The sequence below is a fragment of the Microcaecilia unicolor genome, chromosome 7, assembly GCF_901765095.1.
Source record: "Microcaecilia unicolor chromosome 7, aMicUni1.1, whole genome shotgun sequence".
NCBI lineage: Eukaryota > Metazoa > Chordata > Amphibia > Gymnophiona > Siphonopidae > Microcaecilia > Microcaecilia unicolor.
The window spans coordinates 132,719,548-132,738,057 of NC_044037.1; the positions used below are offsets into that span (position 1 = coordinate 132,719,548).

Below are 18,510 nucleotides of genomic sequence, written 5' to 3' on the forward strand. Positions count from 1 at the left end.
GGGCAAAGAATATCCACAAACGATGGACTACTGTTTATTGCAATTTCGCCCACCTGGACTTCTGACACCTCTTCACCGTTTGGCTTCCATGTTTTTAGGAGCGGCAAAGATTACACTGGCGGCCGCCTGGAAGCAATCGCTGGCTCCCCCAATTGTCAAAGTTTTACATAAAATGGACTATATGTATCAAATGGCAAAGCTTACAGAGATGAAGAACAATCAGCTGCTCCAGTTTACCAAAATATGGGACAAATATAAGCTTTGGAGATCCCAAGAGGGAAATTGACTTAGATGCTCCGCAATTGATAGTACCAATGAGGTGAAATCATTTGGCAAACTCGGGCTTTTTTAGGCCCGAAGTTTTAATTATAAAAGAAGATACACCACAGAGATCCATAGAACTATGAAGAGACTGGGGGGGGAGAGGGGAGGAGGGAAGGGAAGGGGGATACTTTTATGATGTATAAAGTGATGTCGATGTTTGTTTATCTAAGTTGTTTATATATTAAAATAAAGTTTAAAAAAAAAAAACTACAAAGCAAAGGGAACAACTTCCCATTCCCCAATTGCAACTGGGGACAGACTCGACTGTGCCTAAAGGAAGAAACATTGGCATGGTGGCAAGAACTGCCTGACAGCGTATGAGCTTGCATGTAGACTCCAAGAAAAATCTGTAGTGAAGTCCAGGTTGTGACTGTGCAATAGAAAAACTAAGACACATCTGAGCTGAGGTAATCTTGGTCCACTCCTCCTGAAACCAGTACAGGAGTCCTGCCTGAGGAGTGAGCTGAGACTCCATCATTGGAAGATGCAGCAGGCATAGGTTGACCTGGAGTTGAAACAGAGCTCATTCTATCAGCAGTCAGGTGGTTTGTCGTAGTGGAAGTGGAAACCCAGAAAGTGGTTTTCCTGGCCCCACAAAACCTACGACAAAACCAAGCGGATTAAAAATCATCCTTAAACTCATCCCCTGGCAATCTTCGAGACTTGGAAGTCCCTCAGGTCTTTACCCAACTGCCCTAGATCTTCTCCAATCCCAAGATTACTTCCAAAAGGCAGGTTGCCAAATGTGACTTGGAAGCCACATCAGTGGTCTGATGCCTAAGCCAGCGCTAATTTCATACAGATAGAGACGAGAATTGGCTGGTGTGACTGTGCACTATAACTGCTGCGCATTGGAGCTAACAAGTGCAGCTGAGAACCAGAGACAGATGGTGTAGCAGAATATGGCTGTTGCACCATTGCGCACTACAGACAGCAAGCTGTAGTGGGTCATGAAGCAGTACCCCTAGAGCTCTGTGCTTACTCTCAGCTGACTGCAACGACTATTAAGCTACCTCTACACTGAAGTAGCTCCTGGACCACTCCTCATGAAATTTAAGTACACCATACCATGAAAAGATGCCAAAAATACCATAGAAGCAATTAGAGGTACCTGGTACGCTGCAGATACCGGGGTAGGTGAGGCTAGTATGCAAAGATGTGGCCAGTATCAGTGTGCAGAGAGAGAGAGAGAGAAGGGCAATCTTTAGTACTGTAGAGTTCTGATAACTGTTCCAGTCATGTAAGAACTACTTGGCCAGGCAAGCAATAAGAGAGAATGAAATAAAATATGCCCAACTGGAAATCTAGCTGAGCCCACAGTTTCTAATAGGATGGATAAAACCAGCCTTGAACCTGTAACCTTCAGGCTGAAAGGCCAGCCACCCTCCTCAATAAAACTAGTTTGATGTAAACAGTACACACACAGCAAATGCCACCAGGGCAGCACAGAGGGTGCAGGATTACCAAGGAAACAGAGAGAAACCTGAGAGGCCTGCACTAGCCTCAAAATGTAACATTTCTCACAGAAACATGGAGTCAACAAACTGTACTGCAATGCTCTGAGAAAGGGGAAGAGGGAAAGAGTGAAAAACCTAGAGTAGGATCCCTAATCCTGATCCCTTTCTTCCCTTCACACACACACCCTGAACCTCATTAAGGAGGGTCCAGAAATATTCTTAGTGAAAATCACAAAGTGAAGCACAGGCATCTCTCCCAGAAGACTTTCAGATAGTCAGTACTTTCCAAGCTGCAGCTTAAGGCTCTTGCTGCCACAGAACAGCTGCAGGGGACTAATGGGTCTCCGACCTCACCCCTGGAAAGCTGTGGGAGACCCGAGGACTCCCACAGGAGTCTGAAAAGCTCCCCAAGCCTCCTTTCAGCACTTAAATAACCAATATGAAGAAACTGGGAGTGATCCACACCAGTTCCCCCACTCACATTTCTGAAAAGCCTACATATAAAACTGCCTGAATCGCAAGCAGATCAGGCCCCAGGGGAGCGCTGGGGCTTCAGCATTGCCATGTGGAGTGGCAAGAAAGATGGAGCCATCAAGCGCGCATGCACACCCAAGAAAACAACTGCCCTGCGCCCACCAAAATGAGCTGGGAAGAAAGGAGCACACTGCTCTACGGAGTTGGGCTGTACAGTGGAACTCCAGCACGAGAAACTACAGCAGCCCAGTGGCTGCCGGCGGGAGAACTTGTCGAATGCGGTGTCCCGCTGGTGGAGCTGCTCTACCACCTGTTCGACTTTCTCTCCAAAAATATTATCCGCACGGCAAGGCGAGTCCGCAATCCGCTGCTGGATTCTATTCTCCAGGTCGGAGGCACGCAGCCATGAGAGCCTGCGCATCACCACACCTTGAGCAGCGGCCCTGGACGCAACATCAAAGGTGTCATACACCCCTCTGGCCAGGAATTTTCTGTACGCCTTCAGCTGCCTGACCACCTCCTGAAAAGGCTTGGCTTGCTCAGGGGGGAGAGCATCAACCAAGCCCGCCAACTGCCGCACATTGTTCCGCATGTGTATGCTCGTGTAGAGCTGGTAAGACTGGATTTTGGCCACGAGCATAGAAGAATGGTAGGCCTTCCTCCCAAAGGAGTCTAAGGTTCTAGAGTCCTTGCCCGGGGGCGCCGAAGCATGCTCCCTAGAACTCTTAGCCTTCTTTAGGGCCAGATCCACAACTCCAGAATCATGAGGCAACTGGGTGCGCATCAGATCTGGGTCCCCATGGATCCGGTACTTGGACTCGATCTTCTTGGGGATGTGGGGATTAGTTAATGGTTTTGTCCAGTTCGCAAGCAATGTCTTTTTTAGGACATGGTGCAAGGGAACAGTGGACGCTTCCTTAGGTGGAGAAGGATAGTCCAGGAGCTCAAACATTTCAGCCCTGGGCTCGTCCTCCACAACCACCGGGAAGGGGATGGCCGTAGACATCTCCCGGACAAAGGAAGCGAAAGACAGACTCTCAGGAGGAGAAAGCTGTCTTTCGGGAGAGGGAGTGGGATCGGAAGGAAGACCCTCAGATTCCTCGTCAGAGAAATATCTGGGGTCTTCTTCCTCTTCCCACGAGGCCTCACCCTCGGTGTCAGACACAAGTTCACGGACCTGTGTCTGCAACCGTGCCCGACTCGACCCGTGGAGCCACGTCCACGATGGGGGCGTCGAGAGGTAGACTCCCTCGCCCGCATCGGCGAAGCTCCCTCCGCCGACGTAGTCGGGGAGCCTTCCTGGGACGCGACGGCAGTCGGCACCGCACGCGGTACCGACGCCGGAGACCTCACCTCGGGCGATGGGCCAGCCGGCGCCACGCTCGACGGTACCGGTGGCGCAAGCACCGCCGGTACCGGAGGGGTAGGGCGCAACAGCTCTCCCAGGATCTCTGGGAGAATGGCCCGGAGGCTCTCGTTCAGAGCAGCTGCAGAGAAAGGCATGGAAGTCGATGCAGGCGTCGACGTCAGAACCTGTTCCGGGCGAGGAGGCTGTTCCGGGCTGTCCAGAGTGGAGCGCATCGACACCTCCTGAACAGAAGGTGAGCGGTCCTCTCGGTGCCGATGCCTGCTGGGTGCCGACTCCCTCGGCGACCCAGAGCTCTCGGTACCGACACGGGAAGGGGACCGGTGACGATGCTTCTTCGACTTCTTGGAATGAAGCATGTCACCGGAGCTTCCCGGTACCGACGAGGAGGACGTTGAATCCAGTCGTCGCTTCCTCGGGGCCGAGGCCGAAGGGGGTCGGTCTCAGGGGGGCTGTACCGCAGGAGCCCTCAGGGTAGGGGGAGACCCACCCGAAGGCTCACCGCCACCAGCAGGGGAATGGACAGCCCTCACCTGCACTCCTGACGATGCACCACCGTCCGACGACATCAGCAGACGAGGTCCCGGTACCACCGACGTCGATGCAGCTATCTGATGTCTCGGCGCCGATGCAGAGGGCCGATGCCTCGATGCACTGGCGGCCGAGGATGAAGCTCTGGACGCTGAAGACGTCGATGCACACGATACCCCCGGTGCCGATGCAGAGCCCGAGAACAAAACGTTCCACTGGGCCAATCTCGCTACCTGAGTCCGCCTTTGCAAAAGGGAACACAGACTACAGGCCTGAGGGCGGTGCTCGGCCCCCAGACACTGAAGACACGACGCGTGCCTGTCAGTGAGCGAGATAACCCGGGCGCACTGGGTGCACTTCTTGAAGCCGCTGGAAGACTTCGATGTCATGGGTGGAAAAATCACGCCGGCGAAATCAAAATCCGAAATGACGAAAATGAGCACCAAAAACTTTGAGGGAGAAAAATCTCGACCGAGGCCAAAAAGAGGCCTACCCCGACGACGAAAGAAAACTTACCGGGGCAAAGACTGAAAATACGGGAAGGGTCAAAAGAAAACCAAGGGGGCTTCCGGAGCACTTCCCGAACGAATTCTAATATTTCTTGAAGAAAAAACACATCGATTAGACAAAGGACGCGCGAGGTCGACTCTCCGGGGCTCGACACGGCGAAAAACACAACCGTACCGAGTGCGGACGAAAGAAGACTGGCCGGCTCGAGCCGGTTTCGGGCGGGAAGACGGCCGCGCATGCGCGGTGCGCGCAGGCGCGCGAGGGCTAGCAAAGGACTTTGCTAGTGAAGATTCCGATTGGAGGGGCTGCCGTGGACGTCACCCATCAGTGAGAACAAGCAGCCTGCTTGTCCTCGGAGAATGACTACTCACCCTCTCGGGAATCGCTGTCACATGCCAAGTCGGTTCTCACACCATTCAGCCGGTACTGCAAACCGGCATGAGCTTGCCGTGCTGGACAAATCTCAGACTGAGGAGATTTTTTTTTTTTTTTAAACAGTGCTCAAACGGCATTTATTATTATTTTTTTTTTAAGGCAGGAGAGGACGCCGGAGCAAAAGAAACCTCAGATTCCTTTTAAAGTCAGGAGAATGAGAACCACAAACCCCAGTCAGGCAGAGAAGAGGGGCTGAAGGGGGAGGAAGGGAGGGAGGGACCTGGCACCACCAGGTGTGCACCCAAGTCCCAGGACCAGGACACCTCAGACCCCAGAAGCTCAACTAGACCCAGGGGACCAGGCCAGAAGCCAATCAATCCAGAGCTGCACAGATATGACCATCCACCTGCTAGATATAGAGAATACTGAAGTTAAGGTGACTGCACATGACCACATATAGTAACCTCTGAAGTTCTCTCTATCTCCGCCTGCTGGTAGAGGGACATAACCCACAAGTCTCTGGATTGATCTGTGGGACGCTATGGAACAGTGGATCGTGTCTTGCACTCCACAGAGTTCTTTCAGCTTGTCATAAGTTTCAGACCAGGCAACACGGGACCGCGTTACCTATGTGTGAGAATACATAGGCCTGCTTGTCCTCTGAGAACAAAATATCTGAACTGTTACTAAAATCAGGCTGTTTCTAAAGATAATTTGTGCCTTTTAAAGCTGTGAGATAGATTTACATACAATGGAGGCAGTACATGGAAATTTATCCCATTCCATATTCATTGTGGATATCTTGAAAACCAGACTGGTCTGCTGTGCCCCAAGGACTGGATTGAGAACTCCTGCTCTATTGGATATCCCTATTCCCTTCTTCTTCTCTGGTTTTCCTTTTAGTTGTATTCTTTGGTCTTGTTTGTTCATGCTTTCATTCCCATGTCTGCTCCTTGTAATTGGTTTAAAACCAATTTGTCCAGTGGAGGAGAGGCCTAGTGGTTAGGGTGGTGGACTTTGGTCCTGGGGAACTGAGGAACTGAGTTTGATTCCCACTTCAGGCACAGGCAGCACCTTGTGACTCTGGGCAAGTCACTTAACCCTCCATTGCCCCATGTAAGCCGCATTGAGCCTGCCATGAGTGGGAAAGCGCGGGGTACAAATGTAACAAAAAAAAAAAAAAAGAGAGAGAGAATTATTGATTTGCCCCTAACATAGATAATAGTGTCACATCATATTGGGCCAATAAATGAAATGTCATCTACACTGGACTTTTGGACATCTTTTACCTGAACTTTGTTTTATTGATGGCATATCTCTCTATATAAAAAGCAACATCAACGTTCTATGAAGCCTCCAGCCGGAAGTGTGAAGGGGGCGAGATATCCGGTTTCCCTATGAGTGTCTGCCCCGCCCTCTCTGTAACACAGTCAGTGAAGGAAAACAGCAGAGCACGAAATCAATCGCTGGCTCTGTTAACAGTGAAGGACTCAGAGGGGGGAGGGGAGAGAGGCCAGAGGGCACGGACACACACACTCCCACATGCACACAGAACAAAACCTTGCTAGCCCCCGTTTCATTTGCATCAGAAACGGGGCTTTTTTACTAGTTTTAAATAAAGCTGTTTGATAAGCTCCAACCAGTTTTTCAATCTGCTGCTTTTTTGGTCCACACATTGTTAATTTCATAGTCATCCTATTTCCATACTCACAGTCCCCAACCACCATCACTCAGCTGCACAGAGCGCAGGTAGCGGATCATCTCCTTTCTGTAGGCCTCGGGCAGTGATATCTTGGCAACATAGCAGGTAATAAGGAGACCTGGAGCACAAGAGAGAGTCTCTTAGTACAATCAAAATGCAATGCTTCATCATCTCCAATACTGCCCCATTGGTATGAATTATAGATTCACTTATGCTGGCAACGCAGTCATTACTCCTGGGGGAGAATTCTGAGCTTGCGGAAGCAGTGAATCTCTTGGATTCCTCCAACACCCTCATTGATCGCTCCAGCAAAAGGAAGCAGCAAACAGCTGCACATTAGGCCCCCATTCTTCTCCTCAGCCATTCTTGGTTCAACTGCTCATTTAAACCATGTGGCTACAGGGGTCCTGCATGGTTCAAATGAGCAGTCAGGCCCAAGATGGCAGGAGAATGTAATCTAATATGTAGCCATTCACATTCTCTTGCCACATGATTGTGGGGAGTAGGGCCAAAAAAAAAAAAACGTTGTGTGTTCTGTGAAGGAAGAGAGGGCTAGGAGATATGCCTTAGGGAAGGGAAGCAGAGCAAGCAGAATCTATGCTGGAGTACAGGAAGAGAAACAGTGGGAGCTGAGGGTATGTGCTTGAGGAAGGGGAAACAAAGAATGAAAGGATAGTGCTTGTACTACATGTGGGGAAAGGGAGGGAGACAACAAGGAGAGAGGACGTGTGTCAGAGGAAGTGGGGGGTTTAAAATTTGGAGACAGATGGTACTTTGCCGGGAGTCACAAAAATATTGGGGGGTGAGGTCAAGAGATCTGTAGAAGGAAAAGAGCATGCTGAAGAGTAGAGACAGAAAGAACAGGGGCAAAATAAACTAGGGGTCAGAAAAAGAAAGTTGGAATGATGGGTCAAAGACAGAAATCTGGGAGGTGTCTATTCTTAAGATAGGTAACAGAAAACTGGGGGCTAAACTTACCAAGGGAGGGGAAGCGGTTTCATAATAAGTTATGGTACGAGAGAGCTGGGGAGGGTGGAGCCTGGACAATGATACTGTTATAGAGGGTACAGACTGAGGAGGAAAAGGGCTGCAGGTATATTTCAGGCCTGTGAGAGGAGTAAGGCTCTATATGATAGGGGAATTCTGCCCCTAAAAGTTTTCAAATAACAATATGCAAAATTTTGCAGGATGTAAAAAAGTATGTGCAGAATTTTCAAAAATATCACGCAGAGTTCCCCTAAGAATTTAGAAAATACAGCCTGGGTTTCACAAGCTATAAAAACCACGAGCAGATTGAAAAATCCACATGCCTGGGAAAAAAGCAAATCTACTCATCTATAGCAGTATTCCTCTGAAGAAGGCAGAACATATATTCTCACGTATGGGTGATGTCAGCCAATATTGTGATCAGCTTGCTGTGTTTCTAGCTTGTTTATTGATATCTGTTAACCTGAGTACTAGATTTAAAAACTGCCAGAAAGTATTAGATCTCTTTTTCTTTTCCTTAAAGTGTACTGAGCCCTCCCCCCACCTGTTTTTTTGTAGACAATTTGTAAAGCTTAGGTGTGGCTAAAGCTTCTGTTGAGAGACCTGCAGGCAACCACCAGGTCTCTTCTTGACTCCTCCCTGAAGGAAGCTCACAGATAAGACTTGTTCTGGCATTATTTCTGGTTATCCCTACCTTAGAGCTGTGGTTTTGGGGATTTCTGGTGCATTTTTTGCCTTGTCTCCCCCTAATCCCAACCAGTTGTGTAGATTAAGTGGTTTAATACAGTTCTAGAGATAGGTTTTACAGCAAACACATTTCACAGGTTTTAAGTTTAAGCCCACCCACCCTGCCCCTCAAGCCACCCACCCCAAGACTGACACTTCCTACGAACATAGCTTTCCTAAATGCACTACTTATCACAAATTAACTCCACCCAAATTACAACTGCTTCTGAAAAGTAAACCATTCATTATCACAGTATATCCCCAGCCTTTTACTCAGTATCAAGGGCTTCCTGCTCTAGATAAAAAGGACCACTGTTAACATATCCATTGGTTGCTATTATCATTATATATCACATAGGATACTAATCTACCTTCTCTTCCTTCCTTAAACTTGTTCATCAAGCTTCTCTCACTGTTGGCAGTACCGTATTGGCAGTATAATCAAAAAATCATTGTTAATCTGCTATACCCATAGATCAGGATCAGATTTATTCTAGGTCTTATTTTGCAAGATTAATCTATTGAATTAGGTCTACAACCAACCGGTACATCCGGAAAAAAAAAAACACAAATACCCTGAAGGAAAAAGCTCAATCACTGAATTTCAAATAGTCAGATACATACATTGAATTCCACCCACACAGTAAATCTTAAACAGGTTCTCAGTTCTTACCCTAAAACTATACATTAATTACCTACCCCCTATATCCCGTAGAACAGGAGTAGGAGAAATAACAGGTAGTTGTGTGACAGGCTACGTATTTTATTATCACAAGTACAACAGCCCCTACATTTGGAACTATGGTAAAGAAACAAAGAACCCCTAACGCTACTGGTTTCAGTACAGTTTCTACTACTGTCAAGACCAAACCCTTGGACCAAGACAAGATTCTGGTTTCATGTGATAAATGTACATACATTGAGTACCTTATAAAAGAAGTACAAGACTAAGAAAAGAAGTGGTAAGACTAAGAACATCTGGGACAACCAGAACTTTGACCCAGAGAGAAAGGTCAAAACATTGAGGACTTCCAGCAAAGGAGAGAAGATCTTGGGCAGACAGAGCACAGCTGGAAGCAGGTCACCAAGTCCCACAAGATCAATCCTCCAACACCACCTTCTATTCAGCTAAAGAATTGGTTCACAGCCCTGGAGGTAGAAGAGCTAGAAACATCTAAAAAAACAGGAGGAAACAATGACCAAAAAATGCCATCACAGCCGGACAATTGGCCCAAAGAAACTGAAAGGTAGTGGTGGTTGGAGATTCACTTCTCAGGGGTACCAAAAGCGCCCATACTGCCGGCCAGATATGTGTGTCCAGAGAGGTGTGCTGTCCTGCCAGGTGACAAGTTTCGCAATATTGTGGAAAGATTGCATAGAATCATCAAGGCCTACAGACCATGCTCCTATGCTACTCATCCATGTTGGCACAAATGATACAGCTAAGTATCCTACTGAACGTATCATATGAGACTTCGTGGCGTTGAGTCAGAGGGTTGAAGCATCTAGGTGCGCAGGCGATGTGCTCATCGATCCCTCCCTGTCGAAGGTAAAGGTCGAATGAGAGAAGCTCCGCATCTTGAATGCATAGCTGCGGGTTGTGCCAACGAGAGTGCTTGGTTTTGTAGACCACGGGATGATTTTCCAAGAGGTACTGAGGCGGTGATGGTGTCCATCTGTCAAGGAAGGGAAGGAGTGTCTTCAGTAACAGGCTGGCTAAAGTACTAAAGAGGGCTTTAAACTAAAATTGATGGGGATGAGTATAAAAGGCCACAAAGCCATAATTAACCCCAAGGAAGGTAGGGCATCTAATGCCTCTATAGAAGTGAATAAAAAGAGTAAAATCCAGAGAGCCTTGTATACCAATGCCCGTAGTATGGGAAACAAACTTCTAGAACTTGAGGCTACAATGATGGAAGCAGACTTGGATTTAGTGGCATTCACGCAGAACCATGACTGGGATGTTGCTATACCTGGCTATAATCTATTCAGGAAGAACAGAGTAGGAAAAAAGGGTGGAGGTGTGGCTAAGAATGATATCCAAGTGACAGAACTGCAGGACATGTGGGGTATGGAAGAAGCGCTGTGGGTTAAACTGGAAAGAGGGAAAGGAAAATGTATCTATATCGGAGTGCTATACAGACCTCCCTCACAGTCGGAGGAAATGGACAGGGACTTAATTGAAGACATCTGCAAGATAGCTAGGAAAGGGAAAGTACTACTGATAGGTGACTTCAATACGACAGATGTTGATTGGGGTGTCCCGGCTGTGGGGTCGTCTAGAAGCAAAGAATTGTTCCGGCAGTGGGTGACGGAACCGATGTGGGATGGAGCTGTTCTGGACCTGGTGCTTACAAATGAAGAGTATGTTTCTGACGTCAAGGTGGCGGATCATTTGGCATCTAGTGATCATCGTATGGTATGGTTCAATATTAAAACAGAAGAGAGGGCTCACTCGAGATTGAAGGTCCTGGATTTCAAAGGAACTAACTTTGCCGAGATGGGAGAATTTCTCAAGGAACAGTTAGCGAGATGGGAACAGCTGAAGGATGTAGAACAGCGATGGACAAGACTGAAAGGAGCTATATTAAAGGCAACTAACCTTTATGTTAGAAAATTACATACAAGTAAGAGGGAAAGAAAGGGGAAAGGGAATGGGACTTAATATACCACCTTTCTGTGGTTTTTGCAACTACATTCAAAGCAGTTTACATATTATATACAGATACTTATTGTACTGGGGCAATTGAGGGTTAAGTGATTTGCCCAGAGTTCTCTCTGATACTCGAATGTAGTAGCTAAAAAGATAAGGGAAAGGAGGCTAGCCTTTGCACATTATAAAACGACTCAGAAAGATGAAGACAGGAGAGAATACCTAAATAAGCAAAGAGAAGCTCGAAAAGCTATCAGGAAAGCGAAGCAGCAAATGGCGGAAAAGATAGCTAATACGGTAAAATTGGGAGACAAGACCTTTTTCAGATATGTGACAAGAGGAAGTGCCATAATAGCACTGTGAGGCTGAAAGCTGAGAGATTGTTTTAGCTGTGTGTTCACGAATGAAAGACCGGGGGTAGGGCTGCAGATAACAAAGGCTAAAGGGGATGGATGTATGGTAGATCAAGACCTGTTTACGGAGGACTGTGTTCGTGAGGAGCTTGCCAAAATAAAAGTAGACAGAGCGATGGGGCCTGATGGGATACACCCGAGGGTGCTTAAGGAACTCGTAGAAGTTCTGTCGGCTCCGCTGACGGACCTCTTCAATGCTTCCTTAGAAACTGGAGTGGTCCTGGTGGACTGGAGAAGGGCGGATGTGGCTCCTTTGCACAAGAGTGGAAGTAAGGAGGAGGTTGAGAATTACAGACCTTTCAGTCTGACCTAATGGAAACGCTTCTAAAGAGGAGGATGTGACATTTCTTGAACTACATGGAATGCGGGACTGGCTTCACTAGTGGCCAGTCGTGTCGGACGAATCTGACTGTCTTCTTCAACTGGGTGACCAAACAGTTGGATGTGGGAGGGGCGCTTGATGTGGTATACTTAGATTTCAGCAAAGCCTTTGACACGTTTCCGCACGGGCGACTGATAAATTGAGTGCCCTCGGTGTGGGACCTAGAGTAACTGAATGGATAAAAAAAATTGGTTGAATGGTAGGAGACAGAAGGTGGTGGTAAATGGAGCTTGCGCTGAAGAAAAAGAGATCATCAGTGCAGTACCGCAGGGATTGGTCCTAGGGCCGGCTCTTTTTAACGACTTTGTGAGCAATATTGCGGAAGGGCTGTCTGGTAAGGTTTGTCTCTTTGCGGATGATACTAAACTCTGCAACAGGGTGGACACCCTGGAGGGTGTGAATGACATGAGGAAGGACCTAGCGAAGCTAGAGGAATGGACCAATATTTGGCAACTAATGTTTAATCCCCCAAAATACAGGGTCATGCACTTGGGTCGCAAAAATCCGAGGGAATGGTACAGTTTAGGGGGTGTAGTGCTGCAGTGTGCGAAGGAACAGCGGGACTTCGGAGTGATTGTGTCTGACAACCTTAAAGCTTTCAAACAGGTAGAAAAAGCGACGATCAAAGCCAGAAGGATGCTTGAGTGCATAAAGAGAGGCATGGCCAGCAGGAAAAAGGAAGTGATAGTGCCATTGTATAAGTCTCTGGTGAGGCCTCATTTGGAGTACTGCGTGCAGTTCTGGAGACCTCACCTACGGAAAGATATAAACAGGATGGAGTCAGTCCAGAGGGCGGCTATGAAATTAGTAAGCGGTCTTGAATGCAAAAATTATAAGGACAGGCTTATGAACCTCAACATGTATACGCTGGAAGAGAGAAGGGAGAGAGGAACGTTTAAATATCTCAAGGGCATTTATGTACAGGAAGAGAGCCTTTTTCAAATGAAGGAGAGCTCTGGAATGAGGGGGCATATGACAAAGTTAAGAGGGAATAGGCTTAGGAGTAACCTAAGGAAGTATTATTTCACAGAAAAGTGGAGGTGGTAGAGTCGAGGACTGTTCCAGAATTTAAAAAGGCATGGGATAAGCATGTGGGATCGCTTAGGAACAGGAAAAATTTGGGGTTACAGAGGATGAGCAGACTGGATGGATCATATGGCCTTTATCTGCTGTCATGTTTCTCTGTTTCATCTGACAAAGCTTGGTGCAGACACTACCACAATCACTATAAGCCTTTGGCAGCATTACACAGCAAAGAGCACACAACTTGAACACACAGAACCAGCAGTACAATATCAAAACTAAAACAATACAGCTCCTAGAGAAGTGTTTCCCAAGTCCAGTCCTGGAGTACCCCTTGCCAGTCAGGTTTTCAGGATATCCACAATGAATATGCATGAAAGAGATCTGCATATAATGGAGGCAATGTATGTAAATCAAGTTCATGCATATTCATTGTGGATATTATGAAAAGCTGACTGGCAATGTCACTTAGCTGTGGTTGAATTTATTTAGGTGAGGTCTTTCTTGCGTTGGAGCTCAGCCGGAACCCTTCAGAGGATAATTTCTCCAGATTTCTTCTTCCTCCTAAACCTCACTTATAAAGAAAATAATCAGGGAAGAAAAACCTTACAACTCCCTGGCTTTTTCAGGCGTCTGACTCCTCTCTGGTGGACATTAATCAGTTCTCAATACTGTGGCCACACTCTCTAATTGAAGTAAAATAGTTAAAGGAGGACTCACTTCACAGCCTATTTCTCACTGTCAATTCACCTATTCTATAAGGCGGCCGGAGATTTACACTCCCTTCAGGGATCTTACACAGTAACACATCCCATATTCAAATCCATCTCACAGACTTCATTATAAACATAACATTCCCTGCACGCTATCAGATCAGATCTGGAGAATATAGCATACTCATACAAAAACAGTGCTGGATTTTCTTTAAATCTGCAGTCTGATTCCAAACACTGTACTGAACTCAGAACTCTCACCAACAACACACACCTTTCCCACAGACACAGCTTAATGGCTTCTTTCTTCAAATCACAGATTCACCTCTCAGTCCTTCCCCTGATTCTGAGTTAAAATCCTTACACACTTTTCCTGACACCCTTATAGTTTCTTTCACTTAGTATAACTACCAGCAGAAATCACAGTCTCTCAGAACCTGAGTCTCAACTGTTTTCCCCCCTATTCTAAAAAAGATAGGCAGCCATTGTCCACTTAATACCGAGCATACAGACTCTCATTCCACCTTCCGTGACCTTAAATTCCCTTAGAACTTAACCATTCCTTCACTGCATGCAAGAACATACCTTTCCTCCACTCCAAACCAAATTAAATATGGTTGAACTTTCTCACAAGCTTTCCATTAGTACGTGTTTTCTCGCCCAGAACATCAGTTTACCTCACATGTATTCAGAACACAACCATGTAAAGGCAGTCTGGTTCATTTGAGTACTCACTTCTCAGCTCAAATCATCTCATTTTCACTCACTTTTACTATCCAAGTACCCTTTTCCAAGTCACATTTCACTTTAACTCATAAAATCATTCTTGTTAAAAATGAAAATTAATAAACAAATTGAAATAGAAACTCATAAAATCCATGCCTAATTCTTTACTTTTCACACCACTCATGCATATGTTTCTCTGTCTCACTCTCCATGTTCAGCCAGCTCTTTTTTTTTTTTAGCTCACCCAGTCTCCCTAGCAACTCCCCCCCCCTAGAGGAACACCTGACTCCCTCAACCAATCAGCTTGTCAGCTAAAAGACTGGTTTTTTTTTTTTCTTGTCTCGGAACTGTTTAGAATCTGGGCTGTCCCAACCCCCACAGAAGTAAATGCAAAACTTCCTATACAGAGAATTTCAAAGTCAATTTAACCTGACTTGTACCCAAAACCAGAAAGGAAACATTTTATAGTACAATCCCCACTTAATCATGGTTTATTTCTTGAGAAATAAAACCATATTTAAGAAACATCTCGCACTTTCTTCAGCTAACTCTATTAATAAATTCCCAAACTAACTTTAAACCTTTTCCAGCCAGAACCATCCACCACAACCCTGGAACAGCCCCCCCAGAGCCCCATGAAAAAACATTTAATATATGTTACTGAGGCAGCCTGGGCAGCAAAAGAAGTCATATTAATTGGTGTTTAAAGTTTGGTTCAGTCCTGCAAGTAGTGGAGGAATGTCATCTGTTTTTAATTGCTCAAGAAGTCTAGCTTTTGCTAGACTAAAGGTTAGAAAGGTCAGTGAGAAAAGAAACTCTGTCCCTTTTTGAGTGATGGATTGCTAATGCTACCACATATGGATACCATTATGAGCCAGGCAGACTGTAGTTTAAAAGGATTAGTTTGATGCTTGTTTAGAAGAAGAGAGAGTAATAATTCTAAATAATTCTAGAGAGTTAGATTTTGTCTTATAAGGAATTCTGATTTCTGCTTATTTTAGAATATGTTTTTATTCTGTGTAATTAGTAAGTTCTATTTCTATGTAGAATATTCTTTTTAAAATCCAGTTACATCTTTGACTGACTTTTCAAGTGAAGCTTTGTCTGCAGTTTAAGGAGGTCAGCATCTGGTTTGAATTATCACAGTCCTAGCTAGTTTTGTGTGTGAAGCTAATAGGTGAAAGAGGTCAGGAAAAGTCTTGATTAATTATAGGTAAATGTAAGACTGGCCCCTTAGCCCCTCAATGAACCTAGTTATGAAGTTAGCTGAGAATTTAATCATAATAAAATGCTAAGAGATACGTGCCCAATTGTCTAGTGTGAGAGGCCCCAGGTCATAGGTCAGTTAGGAAATATTAAATCTATGTAACTGATATTTTGAATATATGTGCAGAGATGATTGGTTCAGACAGGGTAATCAATCTATTCTTTACCATCTGGAAAGTAAGGGGGGCTAGGGGTTTAAAACTGTATATAACTGGGAGCAGAAGCAGCTTACGTCAGAAGAAGGAGAGGAGCTAAGAAGAAGAGAAGGAGCTGAGACAGAAGCCAGAAGATCCAGAGAGAGCTGAGAAAGAAAGAAGAGACTTAGTGCTGATGTCCTACTTTGTTTGCTGGCAAATAAAGAAGATTTCTCCCTCATTCTGGTGTGTGCTGTTTGACTCCTGAAGTACCACAGATTCTGCTAACAATAGTGGTATTCCTGCAACAATTCTTGGTGTCAGAAGTGGGATCCCGAACCCTGCATCAATTTCTGGCACCCAACTGACTGAGGAACTTAGCCGGGTATGTATTTTGTATTCTGTATTCTGTATTGTAATCCTAGCTAGGAAACTGTAAACCAGCCCCTCAAAAATTGAGGGAAGGGGAGTCTGATCAACTCTCAGCGAAGGCCTTAGTACCTCTAGTCTAGTGGAGATTAGTAGGGAAACCACCAAAGCTTATCTGTATCTGAGAAATCTGAAATTGTTGGGTGGGATTTTTTGTACAGTATGTGTGTGATGCATGAATGAATGTTAAATGAGTGTGGACTTCTATAGCTGCGGTTTCCAGTTAACGCGAGTTCAACTGGCCAGCAACGGAAGGAAGCGATTGTTGTTTGTTTACCTTTTTTGTCTCTGGATTTGTGGACCCCCTACCACACTTCCAAAAATTCCCTCCCTTTTTGTGTGTTGTAAGCATTATGGGAGGGACATCATCTAGACAAATTGCTACTCTCCCCTAGATTGTATGCTTAGAACTTTAAGAAAGGATTTTTAGTCAATGATTATGGACAGACTTTAAGTTAAGTACTCTAAGAACCTTGTGTGAAGTTGAGTGGCCATCTATGGGAGTGGGGTGGCCCCCTAGTGGCAGCTTAGATATTGAAGTAATCCGGAAGGTCTACAGCATAGTTGTAGGAGAACCAGAATATCTTGAACAACTCCCCTATATAGATTCCTGGGACAGCCTTGTGACTGACCCTCCCTCTTGGTTGAAAACTTATATGGGATCCCCAGTGAAGTCATGTTGGGCCGCGTTCAAAGAAAGATTATTAGAAAATCTAAACTGGAAGAGGGAAAGAGCCCCAGGAAGCCTACCACCCAATGGGTGGCTTCCGCCCCTACCCTGTCCGAGAAACCCATACTCTCTGATGACCCCTCAGATCTGAGCCACCACCTTATGGCCCATTGTTGGGGTTCCGTGCCACCCCTAGAGATCCACGGCGTCCAGCCGAAGCCTCTCCAGCACAGGCTTCTCCGGATAGTTCCTCCCCTTCTGTGCGAACCCCGCCACATCCTAGTTGGACTTTTCGTCCAGCCTCTACCCTCCTCTGCCACATCCTTCCCTGCTAACCTCCAAGACCCGCTTTGGGCTCCACTCCCTGACTCCTCAACTCCCGACAGCCCAGCCTCTCCCTCTAGTACCCCTCCCCACTCATCAGGGGCCCGGCATCCTTTTCAATGGACTGAATCACCTGTGACCACCTCTCAGTCTATGAGTACCCCTCCCATCCCTCAGGGGTTCAACACGCCTCCCTGAATGGGTTAGACCCGCTGCAATCACTTTGAGCATGATAGGGGGGTAGCTCCTAGCTCTACCTCAGGTTCCATTCCCACCTCCTCGAGAGTTCTGCCCCTGCGTCAGGTAACCACCACTCGACCAGATCCTAATAATGAGGGTCAGGTTATGCAGGCACAGGCCTACCAGTATGTACCCTTCACAACCACCGATCTCCTGAATTGGAAGACGCATTACCCCTCTTATAGTGAAAAGCCTCAGGCAGTGGTGGACCTAGTAGCTAGCATTATGGCCACCCATAACCCAACCTGGACTGATTGTCAACAACTTCTCCTGACCCTCTTCACAACTGAGGAGAGGCGGAAGATTTTACAAAATGCTGAGGCCATCACGTGAGCGCGTGTCCCCAAGGGGATACAGGACCCAGAGGAATGGGTTAGAACTCGGTTCCCTCGCGCAGCTCCAGCTTGGGATCCAAATAATGGACAGCACTATGACCTGTTGTCTGGCTATTGCCGGGACTTGCTGGAAGGTATGAGGAAAGGCATAAAGAGGCCCATTAATCTGGCCAAGGTCTCTGAAATTCTCCAAGGGGCAACTGAATCCCCTGGGGCCTTTTTAGAGCGCTAATTGAAGCTTACAGAACATACACCATTTGACCCTGAGGCACAAGAAAACCAGAGAATGGTGAATAGTGCATTGGGGGCCCAGAGTATCCAGATATCCGGAAGAAGCTGCAGCGTCAGGAGGGATTTGCAGGGATGAATACCACCCAGCTAATTGAGATCGCAACAAAGGTTCTCGTTAATAGGGATCAGGAGATGCGCCGAGAGGCTGACCGGAAGATGCAGAAGAAGGCTGACCTTTTGGCGGCAGCCATTACTAATTCCACCCTTAACTTAGTTCGACGACCTCTAGCCAATGGGAAGCCAAAGTGGGACCCCGGACCGCCAGCTAGGCCCCGAGGTTCCTTCAATCAATCCCGGCCACGAGGGAGAATCCCAGACCACGATTGGCGAGGATCAATGCGCCTACTGCAAGGAAAGAGGGCACTGGAAAGATGAATGCCCCCAGCGGCGCCAGGGACTGAGAGGGGACCAGGAGATCGAGAAGCCGAGGCCGAGTTCGAGAGGGAAGGTATGGAGCCT

The 18,510-nt window shown here is 46.6% G+C and overlaps 1 protein-coding gene across 1 annotated transcript in view; it reads right to left on the bottom strand.

Annotated features, from left to right (window-relative positions):
• Positions 1-18,510, bottom strand: part of LSS (lanosterol synthase) — a 968,970-nt gene that overhangs the window by 812,612 nt on the left and 137,848 nt on the right. Inside the window, exon 4 of the mRNA XM_030210819.1 lies at positions 6,749-6,861. Coding sequence (XP_030066679.1) covers positions 6,749-6,861 — 113 coding nt within the window. The remainder of the gene's footprint in view (positions 1-6,748; positions 6,862-18,510) is intronic.